The sequence below is a fragment of the Babylonia areolata genome, chromosome 23, assembly GCF_041734735.1.
Source record: "Babylonia areolata isolate BAREFJ2019XMU chromosome 23, ASM4173473v1, whole genome shotgun sequence".
In the NCBI taxonomy this organism is placed as follows: domain Eukaryota; kingdom Metazoa; phylum Mollusca; class Gastropoda; order Neogastropoda; family Buccinidae; genus Babylonia; species Babylonia areolata.
Window position 1 is genome coordinate 21,373,512 of NC_134898.1, and position 12,500 is coordinate 21,386,011.

General features: G+C 43.0%; 1 protein-coding gene across 1 annotated transcript in view; it reads right to left on the bottom strand.

Annotated features, from left to right (window-relative positions):
* Nucleotides 1–6,574, bottom strand: part of LOC143297611 (CUB domain-containing protein 2-like) — a 196,518-nt gene extending 189,944 nt beyond the window's left edge. The window contains exon 1 of the mRNA XM_076610028.1: nucleotides 6,539–6,574. Coding sequence (XP_076466143.1) covers nucleotides 6,539–6,574 — 36 coding nt within the window. The remainder of the gene's footprint in view (nucleotides 1–6,538) is intronic.
* Nucleotides 6,575–12,500: the final 5,926 nt, after the last annotated feature.

The window sequence follows — 12,500 nt, forward strand, 5'->3', positions numbered from 1 at the left end:
CTCATAAATCTCTACACAGTACAGATCTAGCCAAATGTCACGAAACAGAAAATATAAAATAACGAGTACACAGCAAACCAATGACCTTTTCAAAACTGTATGCCGTACAGAGCAAGCCAAATCACCACTTTAGCAGTACAGAGCAAACCATTGTCCTTTTCAAAACTGTATGCAGCATAGTATACAGAGCAAGCCACTGACCTTTCCAAAACTGTATTCAGTACAGAGCAAGCCAAATCACCGCTTAAGCAGTACACAGCACGTCATTGACCTTTTCGAAACTGTTTGCAGGAAAGAACAAGCCACTTTACTTTTCAAAACTGTTTACAGTACAGAGCAAGCCAAAATACCACTCAACCAGTACAGAGCAAGCCCTTGACCTTTTCAAAAATGTATGCAGCATAGCACAGAGCAAACCACTGACCTTTTCAAAAATGTATGCAGCATAGCACAGAGCAAACCACTGACCTTTTCAAAAATGTATGCAGTACAGAGCAAGCCACTGACTTTTCAAAACTGTTTGCAGCATAGTACAGAGCAAGCAAATGACCTTTTCAAAACTGTTTGTAGTAAAGAGCAAGGCACTGACCTTTTCAAAACTGTTTGCGGTAAAGAACAAGCCATTGACCTTTTCAAAACTGTTTGCCGTACAGAGCAAGCCATTGACCTTTTCACAACTGTTTGCGGTACAGAGCAAGCCACTGACCTTTTCAAAACTGTTTGCCGTACAGAGCAAGCCACTGACCTTTTCAAAACTGTTTGCCGTACAGAGCAAGCCAATGACCTTTTCAAAACTGTTTGCAGTACAGAGCAAGTCACTGACCTTTTCAAAACTGTTTGCAGTACAGAGCAAGGCACTGACCTTTTCAAAACTGTTTGCGGTACAGAGCAAGTCATTGACCTTTTCAAAACCGTCTGCAGTACAGAGCAAGCCAAATCACAGAGCAAACCACTGTCCTTTTCAAAACTGTATGCAGCATAGTACAGAGCAAACCACTGACCTTTTCAAAACTGTATGCAGCATAACACACAGCAAGCCATTGACCTTTTCAAAACTGTATGCAGCATAGTACAGAGCAAACCAAATCACCTTGAAAATAAATGATAGAAAATTAGGCCGTACAGAGCAAGCCAAGTCACCTTTGAATATGTAAAATAAAAATAAAAATACTTCAGACAGTACAGAGCAAGCCAAATCACCTTTGAATATGTAAAATAAAAAATACTTCAGGCGGTATAGAGCAAAACAAATCACCTTTGAATATGTAAAATGTAAAATAAAAAAAATACTTCAGGTAGTACAGAGCAAGCCAAATCACCTTACAAAAGTATCATTTTAGGTAAGCCAAACGACCTTACGAAAAAAAAAATTTAAAGAAAAAAAAAGAAAAAGGCAGTAAAAAACCTTGGCAGTGACCTTATCAAAAACTCAGCACAGTGTAAAGTGAATCAAAAATGACCTTATCAAAAACTTCCCTCCTGCGTTCCCTCCACCCTCCACCCCACCACCCTCACCCCGCCCCCGTTCTCTCATACTGTGGTGGGGAGAGAGGGAGTTGCGGCGGGCTAAAAGATATCATCACCAAGTATGGTAAACGAAAAAGATGAAGAAGCCATAAAAATACCATAGTTCACATAGGAGTCTAAGTATGACACTGTTATGAAAAAATGTTGGTGGCGGGGCAAGAGGGGACTGGGGGGGGGGGGGGGGGGTGGGGGAGGCTGGAGGGGGGGGGGGAGGAAGTTTCTCAAAGTTTTTTTTTTCCCTTCTTCTTCTTCTTCTTCTTTCTTTCTTCTTTTTTAGAACGAACCGACTTCCAATCTTTAAAGTTTAGGGAAAATATATTTTACAAGTTGTTCACGACGGCATTGCCTAGGGGATGGCGTGGGGGTGGGGTGGGGGTGGGGGTGGGGTGGGGGGGTGTAGTGGGGTGGTGGGGGATTGCTTAGGTTGTATGTAAGTCAGTGAGCCAAAGTAGTTGCTCTGGTCTTTTTCTTTCTCAACTACCCCTCACCTCCCATCTTTCATTCAACCCCCTCCCCCAACCCCCACACACACCCACACACACAGAGAGACACACATACACATACCCCGCCACTGTACTTTACCACAGAAAATGATGCGATAAGAGATTTTTCCCCAAAATTCATACGTTTTTTTATATATATATATATATAAAAGAGCAATCACCTGAAACAAAAAATCCTAACTATACGAACAATGGCAAGAACAACAATATATATATATATATATATATTTTTTTTTTTTTTATCAAATCATGATAACTATCCTACTTCTACTCCAATACTACTACTCCTACTCCTGCTACCACCATCTCGTCTCAAAGCATGTTCACAACGCACGGTCGAATGAGCCTTTTAATGGGTCTTAGTGGTCCCTAATGAATACTGCTCTTTACGTCAGCCTGTTCCGTTGGGAAACAAGCTTTGAGTCTAATGAGATATTAACAACATCGGAAATAAAAGAGGAAAAGCAGGAGGAGGAGGCGACGGAGAAGAAGAAGAACAACAACAACAACAGCAGCAGCAGCAGCAGCAGCAACAACAACAACAGCAACAGCAACAACAGCATTAATTTTCTGAAATCAATTAATGTATCCCCAATGTCTCTAACGTTCAGTTTAGATATGTTTCCGCCATTGCCAATCGAAAGAGCCAGCAAAACAGAACGAATTTAAGCTCTGTAATGTATGCCACGTAATCGGCCGTGCAGCCGTCTAGCACCAATTTGGCGCACAAGCAAAAATCTCTCCCAAGTTATCTCTCTACCCTCCGCACCCCTACACCCGCCCCCCCGCCCCCCTTCCACCAAAACTTCACTAAACTTGCAAGTTGTCACCCACTGGTGGCTAGCTATTTCGAGCTTCGCCAATGATTAACCCCGTGACTGCCGAGCCCAGATGAATTGAGTTCAGCATCGATTGATTTTTGAAAGTGATTTGCTGTTTGGGTGTGCTTTAAACTGGTGGCATTTTGTTGCTGTTGCTTTGTGCCGATCAAAAGTAACGTAGTCCCAAGAAAAGAAAAAAAAAGGACTCCAAAACAAGAGGATGGCGACTGACGTTCTGACGCGGTATACTCCGCTTTATATCACTGAGTAACAGCCCTTTCAACGAACCAGCATCACTTGTCAACGGCAATGAAGAGGTTAAAGCTAAGGAGAACGGACGGACGGTCGCTGGGAGTGTGTCGGTTTCAATAACACATGACCAGACATGATGGATACCATACGGCAATCCCTACCCTTCCCTCTTTCTCTACAGAGCTAGCAATAGTTGGTCACACACACACACACACACACACACACACACACACACACACACACACAAACTGACACCAAATAAATATTGTTTCACACCCGGCACGCCCCCGCCAGTCCGGCAGCCAGACGGGTACAAGCTCTTTCCATTTGTGCTAACTTAGTTTGGTTGCACTGCACTGCCAACCCCCTCCCACCACTTGCCTTCCTGTTGTTTTCTGCGCTGGAAGCCGTCCAGTTAATGGAATTACTTCCATTTGTCATCTGCCGACTATACTAGTTGCACCAGTCGTTAGCAAGATATGTGAGTGACCATCCACAACAGAATGAATGGGATGTCTTCAGTGAATGACCATCCACAACAGAATGAATCTGATATCAATGATGACCATCCACAACAGAATGAATAGGATGTCTTCAGTGAGTGACCATCCACAACAGAATGAATTGGATGTCTTCAGTGAGTGACCATCCACAACAGAACGACTTGGATGTCTTCAGTGAATGACCATCAACAATAGAATGAATCTGGTATCACTGATGACCATCCACAACAGAATGAATAGGATGTCACTGGTGACCACCCACAACAGAATGAAGAATAGGATGTCACTGGTGACCATCCACAACAGAATGAATCGAATGTCTTCAATGAATGACCATCCACAACAGAATGAATCTGATATCACTGATGGCCATCCACAACAGAATGAATAGGATGTCACTGGTGACCACCCACAACAAAAAGAATTGGATGTCTTCAGTGAGTGACCATCCACAACAGAATGATGAATAGGATGTCATTGTTGACCATCCACAACAGAGTGAATATGATGTCTTTGGTGAGTGACTATCCACAACAGAACGAATAGGATGTCATTGTTGACCATCCACAACAGAATGAATAGGATGTCTTCGGTGAATGACTGCACACAACAGAAAGAATTGGATGTCAATGGTAACCACCCACAACAGAAAGAATTGGATGTCTTCAGTGAGTGACCACCCACAACAGGATGATGAATAGGGTGTCATTTGGAATTTTACAAAAGAGAAGGAGTTGTACTAAAAACCACTTGACTTCAGTCTCTGGAATATTTTACAGTCTCTTGAATAATCTGACCCCTTCCACAGACGGTTCTGATAAAACCTTGTGACCATTCTGGAAGTCCTCAGACAGAGTTAATCCAAACTGGAAACGGTTTAAAGACCGTTCCTCCAAACACACAACCTTGGGAGCTATTATTTGGCATAGTTACATATTGGCACAGAAATAAATGACTATATAATCTGAATCTGCCTGTAAGATAAAACAACAACAACAACAACAAAAACAGTCGTTTTGTAGAGGGTGTGAAAGTAAGGTCTAGAACAGGGGGTGGGGGTGCATACTGACTCGCATTCAGCTGTTCTATTTCTTTGTTTCACCTTCTCTTCTTGTGTTTTCGTTAGTTCGGTGGTCCATTGGTAGGACCAGAGTTGCTACTGACTGCTACAAAGGCTGAGAACGTTAGAAAAAAAAACAAAAACGGAAGAAGTCTAATGCACGAAATCAATGTGCGAATGTTGGGCGAATAAGCATCACGTTCGAGCCAGTGTAACTTCTGTAAGCGCCATGGCGGGGTTTTTCGCACGGCGGTGTTTATCAAGTCTTACACCGGCAAGTTTCTTGGAGGTGTATTGTTTCCCTTCCTTCCCCCCCTTTTCTCTGTGTCTCTTTTTTTCTTTTCCTTTTTTTTTGTATTTTTTTCTGGTTCTTTTTCTTGTTTTCTTTGTTTTCTTCATCCATTCCTTTCCTGCTTATTTTGAACTTCTATTTCGTTTGTTCGTTCTTTCCTTGTGTTTCCTTTTGTGTCTTCATTTCTTTCTTTCTTTCTCTCTCTCTTTCTTTTCTCCTTTATCTTCATTTTTCTGTCCTTTTTTCCATCTCTCTTCTAACGTTTTCTTTCTTCTTTCTATATTTCTTCCACCCCTTTATTCAGTTTTTCGTCACTCTGGCGTCATGCTTTTTGTTGGTGGTGTTTTGTTTTTGTTTTTGTTTTTTGCCTTTCCTTCTCTTCTAATTTTGTGTGTGTGTGTGTGTGTGTGTGTGTGTGTGTGTGTGCGTGTTCGTTCATGTCTTTGTATTGTTTGTCTTCCATTTGTCCTTTGTCATTTTCTTTTTCTCTTAAAAAAGAAAATCTTGTGTTTTTTGTGAACAGTTTATTTCCGTTTCAAAAACTCTTTCTCACACCTTCCCTCCCACTTTTTATATACTTTTTTGGGTTTGGGTTTTTGCTTTGTCTTTATTATGTCTTTTTGTGTTTCTCTTTGACAGTTTTTTGTCGTCTTTTTGTTTAGTTTTGTTTTCATCTGCATCAAAGATTAAAAAACAAAAAAAACAAAACAAAAAAACACACTGCAAGCTGTTTAAACTTTAATAACAAAACTTTCTTTCGGAGACATGCAGCATAAAGTTAAAAAAAAAAAAATCAAAAGATATACACATGGAGCGTGGTTGTCAAGCTACATATTCCTAATTCCTTCATTTCTTTCCTTACTTTTCTTTTTCTTTAAGTCGGAAAAACAATACTGGATTTTAATAAACATGAAAAACCTATTTTTTCATTGGTTTTCTTTACGTCCTATTATCAAATACCGCATTTAATCACAATAAAAGTTTCTATAATGAACACAGAACTGAATCACAAATTACAAAGGAAATAACCCGTCTATCTGTACCTCTCTCTCTCTCTCTCTCTCTCTCTCTCTCTCTCTCTCTCTCTCTCACACACACACACACACACACACACACACACACACCGCGGAAACGCAAACTCATTTACACACACATAACATTAACACACACACACACACACACACACACACACACATTTACATACAAAAAACATACACGTACACACGTACACACAAACACGCACACGCACACACACACACACAGTCAACAACACCATCAAAACAGTTCGGACAAGGAAACGGAACAGTCAGTCTGATCAACTACTGGTATTCCTGTTCTTGGTCGGAAAAAAAAAAAAATCCTGTATGTAGAAATTTCCCTTTTTCTTTGCTCTCAAATGTAGCGTTCTTCGTCGGCCCACACACACTGAATGAAGACACAGTCGGCAACAAATGATACTGAAAACTATACCATTAGATTCATTAAAGGTTGCGTTCTCAGATTGACTCTTTTTCTTCTCCCTGCTCATATTCAACTCACTTTTTTCACATACTTAGATTTAACTTCTTTCACTCACTCACTCTGAGGTTTAACCCGTTCATTCCCAGACGTAGCATGGTTGGGTTTGTTGTTGTTTTTTTGTTTATTTGTTGTTGTTTTTTTGTTTTTGTTGTTGTTGTTGTTGTTTGTTTGTTTTGTTTTTTGTTGGGTTTTTTTTTTTTTCAATATCAGATTCATAAGTCTTTTTTTCTATCGAGGAGACAACTGTTGAAGATTATTCACACTTTCTTTCTCAGATTTGACTCTTTCACCCTCATAATATTGAACTCATATTTCACATTCTTAGATTTAACTCTTTCACCCACTCGCTCTCCCAGGTTTAACCCCTTTCACTCCCAGATGTAGCGAGCGTTTTTTTTGTTTTTGTTGTTGTTGTTTTTCGCTCTTGGATTTAACTCTTTCTGTCACGGAAGCCAACCGCGTTTGCGTTGAGATGAATGGTGTGCACACGGCCTTTCTCAGCGCATGAGGGCACAGTCATTTATCTCCGATATCCGAAAGTGTAGCGCATTCATGGTTTTTATTGTTCTCTTCCTCTTTCTGTTTTCTTCTTATCTAGGTCAGCAATGATTAAAAGAGCTTTCCTCTGCATTATTACGACTTCAATCGTCATTTACTAGAGTAATAAGCGAGGTAATGACGCTCAATCCCCTTTCGAATTATTCGGGAAACGGATGTATCGTGTTGCTTCTGCTGACGGTACAATTTATCTTGGTCTCTCTGATCCTGTCCCTCCCCGTTCATGTGTGTGTGTGTGTGTGTGTGTGTGTGTGTGTGTGTGTGTGTGTCCTTTTGTCTGTTTGTTTGACTGGCTGCTTGATTTGCTTTCCTTCTTTGACTCTTTATGTGTGTGTGTGTGTGTGTGTGTGTGTGTGTGTGTGTGTGTGTGTGTGTGTGTGTGTGTGTGTGTGTGTATGTGTGTGTGAGCACTGGAGCGCGCACGCGCGTGTGTACTTTATTTCAACCCAAGAAAATCCATTTTCCTCAAAATGACATAACCCTTAAATTACCTCACTTAAAGTGCTACATCATTCCATTCAATGAGACATCCTTCACAGATTAGAAAGAAATCTTAGCATCATCACGTTTCCTCTGGAAAAAAAGGTAATGCTTACATAACCCTTCAATTACCTCACTTAGAGTGCTACATTTCATTCAATGAAACATCCTTCACAGAATATAAAGAAATTTTAGCATCATCACGTTACCTCTGGGAAAAAAAGGTAATGTTTATTTATATCATATCATATATATATATATATATATATATATATTATATGTATATATCACGCACATTCCTACTCTCTATCTGGCAACATAAAAGGTAACATTAATAGAATGCTTGATCTTTTCTTTACCCAGCTCTACCCTTCCATCTGGCAATACCGTATACCTTAATATTTTCCAGTGGGGTTTCTCACCACACTGTCTTTGCGTGATCGATTTTTAACGTTACTGACAATGCGAGTACCACTGTGGATAATATCGGTAACCATAAACGATGCAAAACAGTGGCGGTTTGTGGGCACACACACACACAAAAAAAAACCCTGCACGCACAAAGTACATCAGTTAAAGGTGGGGAAGCATAATCAGAGGCACATTTAACGGTCATCGTTAGTCACAGTAGACTGTCCAATATATGTGTGTATAGTTCCTGGAAACACACACCTAGACTCACTCACTCACCCTCGCTCTCTCTCTCTCTCTCACACACACACACACACACACACACAAATCCGCGGGCACGCAACTGGCAACTGCTAAAACACCCCCTCCCTCCCCCCCCCCTCAGCCCCCTCCTCCTCCCCCCTTCCCCCGAGTCATATTCGTCGACTTTTTCGTTCAATCACCTAGACGTTGTCAGGGTGTACTGCTACTGCACGCACAACGTCGACTTATTCCATTTATTATCGCCTTTCACACAACAACGCCTGCAAGGGGGAGGGGGTGTGGGCAGGGGGGGGGGGGGTGGGGTATACTGCGGACTCTCTCCCTTTCCCTCGTTCGCCCAGCAAGTCAGGGAGAACATGTATAGATTACCTCCCCTCTTTTATGACTAGGCGGGGAGGGGGGGGGGAGCATTGAAACCATTTCCCTCCAGACTACAGTAAATGGAAAAGTTTTTATTTTATAGATTTCTCTTCTGTATGTCACACGGACGGGGGAAAAAAAAGCTTCGCACCTTACCATCACTGTTAATGAAAGGGTTGTGAATAATTACGTGTGTAGCGTCTACGAGAGAAACCTTGATTACTGAGGTAAAACAGACGATGCCTCTCTCCAGATGTGCCTCCCTGGCTCTGCCACTCTCTCTCTGCATATACACACACGCAGCCCCCCCCCCTCCCCTCCTTCGCCACACACACACCAACCAAGTCTCTCTGCTCTCTCTGTGAATGTATGTATGTATGTCTGCTTGTATGTATGTATGTATGTATGTATGTCTCTCTCTCTCTCTCTCTCTCTCTCTCTCTCTCTCTATATATATATATATATATATATATATATATATATCTAATTATCTATCTATATGTGTATATAACCACAAGCACCACCTCCATCACATAAACGATGATCATGTACAGCCTTTAAACGTTAAAAATACTAGAAATAAGGGCAAAACAAAGCTCAAATCCCTGAAAAAAACTGGACCTTCAGGGGTTTTTGCCAATTGATCCTTAAACTCTGCTTCAAAGGCAGAACAAAAACGTACCTGTCTCTAGTTGTGACGGTATTTTCTTGAGCTTAGAGAAGAAAAAAAAAACTGGATGGTTAAGTCATGATGGAATGTGATGATACCACGCATCTTTCCAACGCATGTCTCTTGTATTCCTGTGTCAAACATAATAACATAAACGACTTTCCCGAGAAATATTAAAACGCATGTATACTACAACCACAAAAAAAAAAATACCGACAACATCACCACCACCAACAACAAAATAGCCCACACATGAACTACACCTTTTACTTTTCACGAAATGATAATGGTTAAACTCTGCGGGCACGCAGACAACAAGTACCACAAGAGCAGACACAAGATACATATCGAATTGTGGTCGACGAAGACAGGCAACAGGCGTGTTATACTACCACAAAGCAACGCACGGATCTGACTATTAAAGCTTGCCAAGTTATCCATATCCCTCAGACCATCTGATACCTCGATGTCTAACGTTCGCTCGAGGACAGAGCAAGTTCCTCCCCCTTCCCCCATCCTATGCAGAATGGAATGGGTTGAAAATGGATTCCTCCTCCCATTTTAAGTGTCGGGTACTACTAAGTGCTTTTCTATCCACTGCTTGAAGGTTAAAACGTCGCTGCCCTTCACATCAAAGGAGAAGATAATGGCTCTGCATCTGGGGTTCTATAGCCCCGTGGGATAAAGTCGGAACAAATTTGACACCAGTTTTCACAGCCGTTGTCAAAGATTCACGACAGGCTCTCTTTCTCAGCATTTCCATGCGTGTGCGCGTGCGTGCTGTGTTCTGGCATGCGTGCGTGCTTGCACGTATCCGTGAAGAAAGTAACAGCAGCAGAATCCGATGATGACATCGTCTCAGTCTTTGTAATGATAGTCATCACAAATGGTAACAATAAGTCATCAGAGCTCTCTCGTGTTTCATATTTACATAGTCGTGAATGCACGCACACACACACACACACACACACGCATACACGCATGCAAACACAGACACAGAGAGAGCGGGGGTGTTAAGGATGGTGGGGGTGGGGTCAAACGCCGACAAGAACACGAACTTGGCAGTCACGCAATCGGTAATTGGGACCGCAGAATACACGCATCGTTCTCTCTGTCGCTCAATCACCGCCAGAGGTATCAGGATGTGCTGCACGCAGAGTATCAGTTCCTTCAACCCCCCCCCCCCCACACACACACACACCCTACCTACCCCCGACGCCTTCCCCCCCCTCCTCCCCCATCCTGCTTTCACACAATGTCTGAGGTCACTTGCAGTTCCTTCCTGGATTCCCCATCCAGATCCCAGTCAGACAGGGAGGAGAATTTCTATAGAGTTCTCCTCCCCATTTTCTGTGGCTGGGGGATTAAAAACTGCCCCCCCCTCCCACGCCCACCCCCCGATAGACAAGTAAATGGAAGGGACCACCCCCCTACCACCGCCCCCCTCCCCGCTTTCGTTCTCTCTTTTACATACTGACAGAAGTAAAAGGGCTTCGACCATACCATGACAGATAATGAAAGGATACGAAAGGTGTGTTGTGTCTGCCGGCAAAAATCCAGACTTAGAAAATTAAACAGTGCGTGATCGATCGATCTCTCTCTTTCCCATACACTCTCACCCACCTACAACTCCCCCCCCCCCCCCCCCCCCCCCCCCCCCCCCCCCACACACACACAAACAGAACAGGAAAGACCAAACAAAAAGAAAACAAAAATCTAAAAAGCAAACATAATACCACTAATACCAACACTCCGCGGACAGGCAAGGCAACTGGTAATGCTCTTCCACTGGCAAAACTGCCCTTATCGAGGGGAGATTTCTTCTCTCCCATCCCCCCCTCCACCCTACCAGCCCCTTCTTTGTGACTGAGGGCGAGGGAGTAGCGTAGGGAAGGGAGTAGAACTTTTCCTCCAGACTACTGTAAATGGAAGGGAGGAAGGTTTGTGTTTGCTCCGCCCCCTCCCCCACGCCGCCCCACCCCACCCCCCTTTCTTTACATCAGACGAAATGAAAGGATAAAAGCCTTCCGACTCAATTGTCACGTGGAATGAAAGGGGTAGTGAATAATTGTGTGTGTAGTGTGTCTACCAGAGAAACCTGATTACTGAGGTATAAAACAATTTGCGCCTCTCTCCAATATGTGCCTCTGTGTCTGTATCAATTGGCGTGCGCGTGCACACACACACACACACACACACACACACACACACACACACACACACACATTCAAGCTCAAAGCAGATGCCACACACACACACACACACACACACACACACACACACACACACACACACACACACAAGCACAATGTGGTTTTTGTTGTTGTTGTTGTTGCTTGAGTAACAATGGTTACACTTCTCGGCACGCATACACACAAGTTCCAGAATAGGGCAGACCACCAAGCAAGATGTACAGAATAATACTCGAAGAAGACAACCAACAGTCGTTTTACAACAAGAAAACAACGCGTGATTCTGACTTTTAAGCTTGCCGAGTTATCACTATCCCTTCACTTGATGATGCCCCGATGATGACTACCTTCGCGTTGACGACACCTACGGACACAGCAATTCCCCCTCCTTCAAATCGAGCGCGGAATGGAATGGTTAGGACTTTCCTTTTCCCTTTTTTAAGGGGCTGGGTATACCAGTAAGTGCTTTGCTATCAACGCCTTGAAGGTTAAACGTCGCTGCCCTTTAGATCAACGGAGACAATGGCCAACTCTGCATTCTTGGTTATATAACCCTGCAGAACGAATCTGGTCCATTGTCGTAGCCTTCGTGAAAGACCTTTGCTCATCTTCGTTAACGTACGTATGTTTTGTGTGTGTGTGTGTGTGTGTGTGTGTGTGTGTGTGTGTGTGTGTGTGTGTGTGTGTGTGTGTGTGTGTGTGTGTGTGTGTGTACTCACACGTAAGCGAGACATGAAGAGAAAAAGCATCAGCCACTGTCATCATCACAGAACTGGTGGTGATGATACCAATCATGTATGGTAATGACAAGTCATCGAGACTCCTTTGTGTGTCGTGTGTAACATCTTTGTGAACACACACGCACATTCACTCACATGTGGTGAGAGACAGACAGACAGACATAGAGAGAGACAGACAGACAGACAGAACTCAGACAGACGGACAGACACAGACAGACAGACAGACAGAGAGAAAGAGAGAGAGTTAGAGAGAGAGAGACAGACAGACAGAGAGAACTCAGAACTCAGACAGACGGACAGACACAGACAGACAGACAGAGCCAGAGAGCCAGAGACAGAGTCAGAC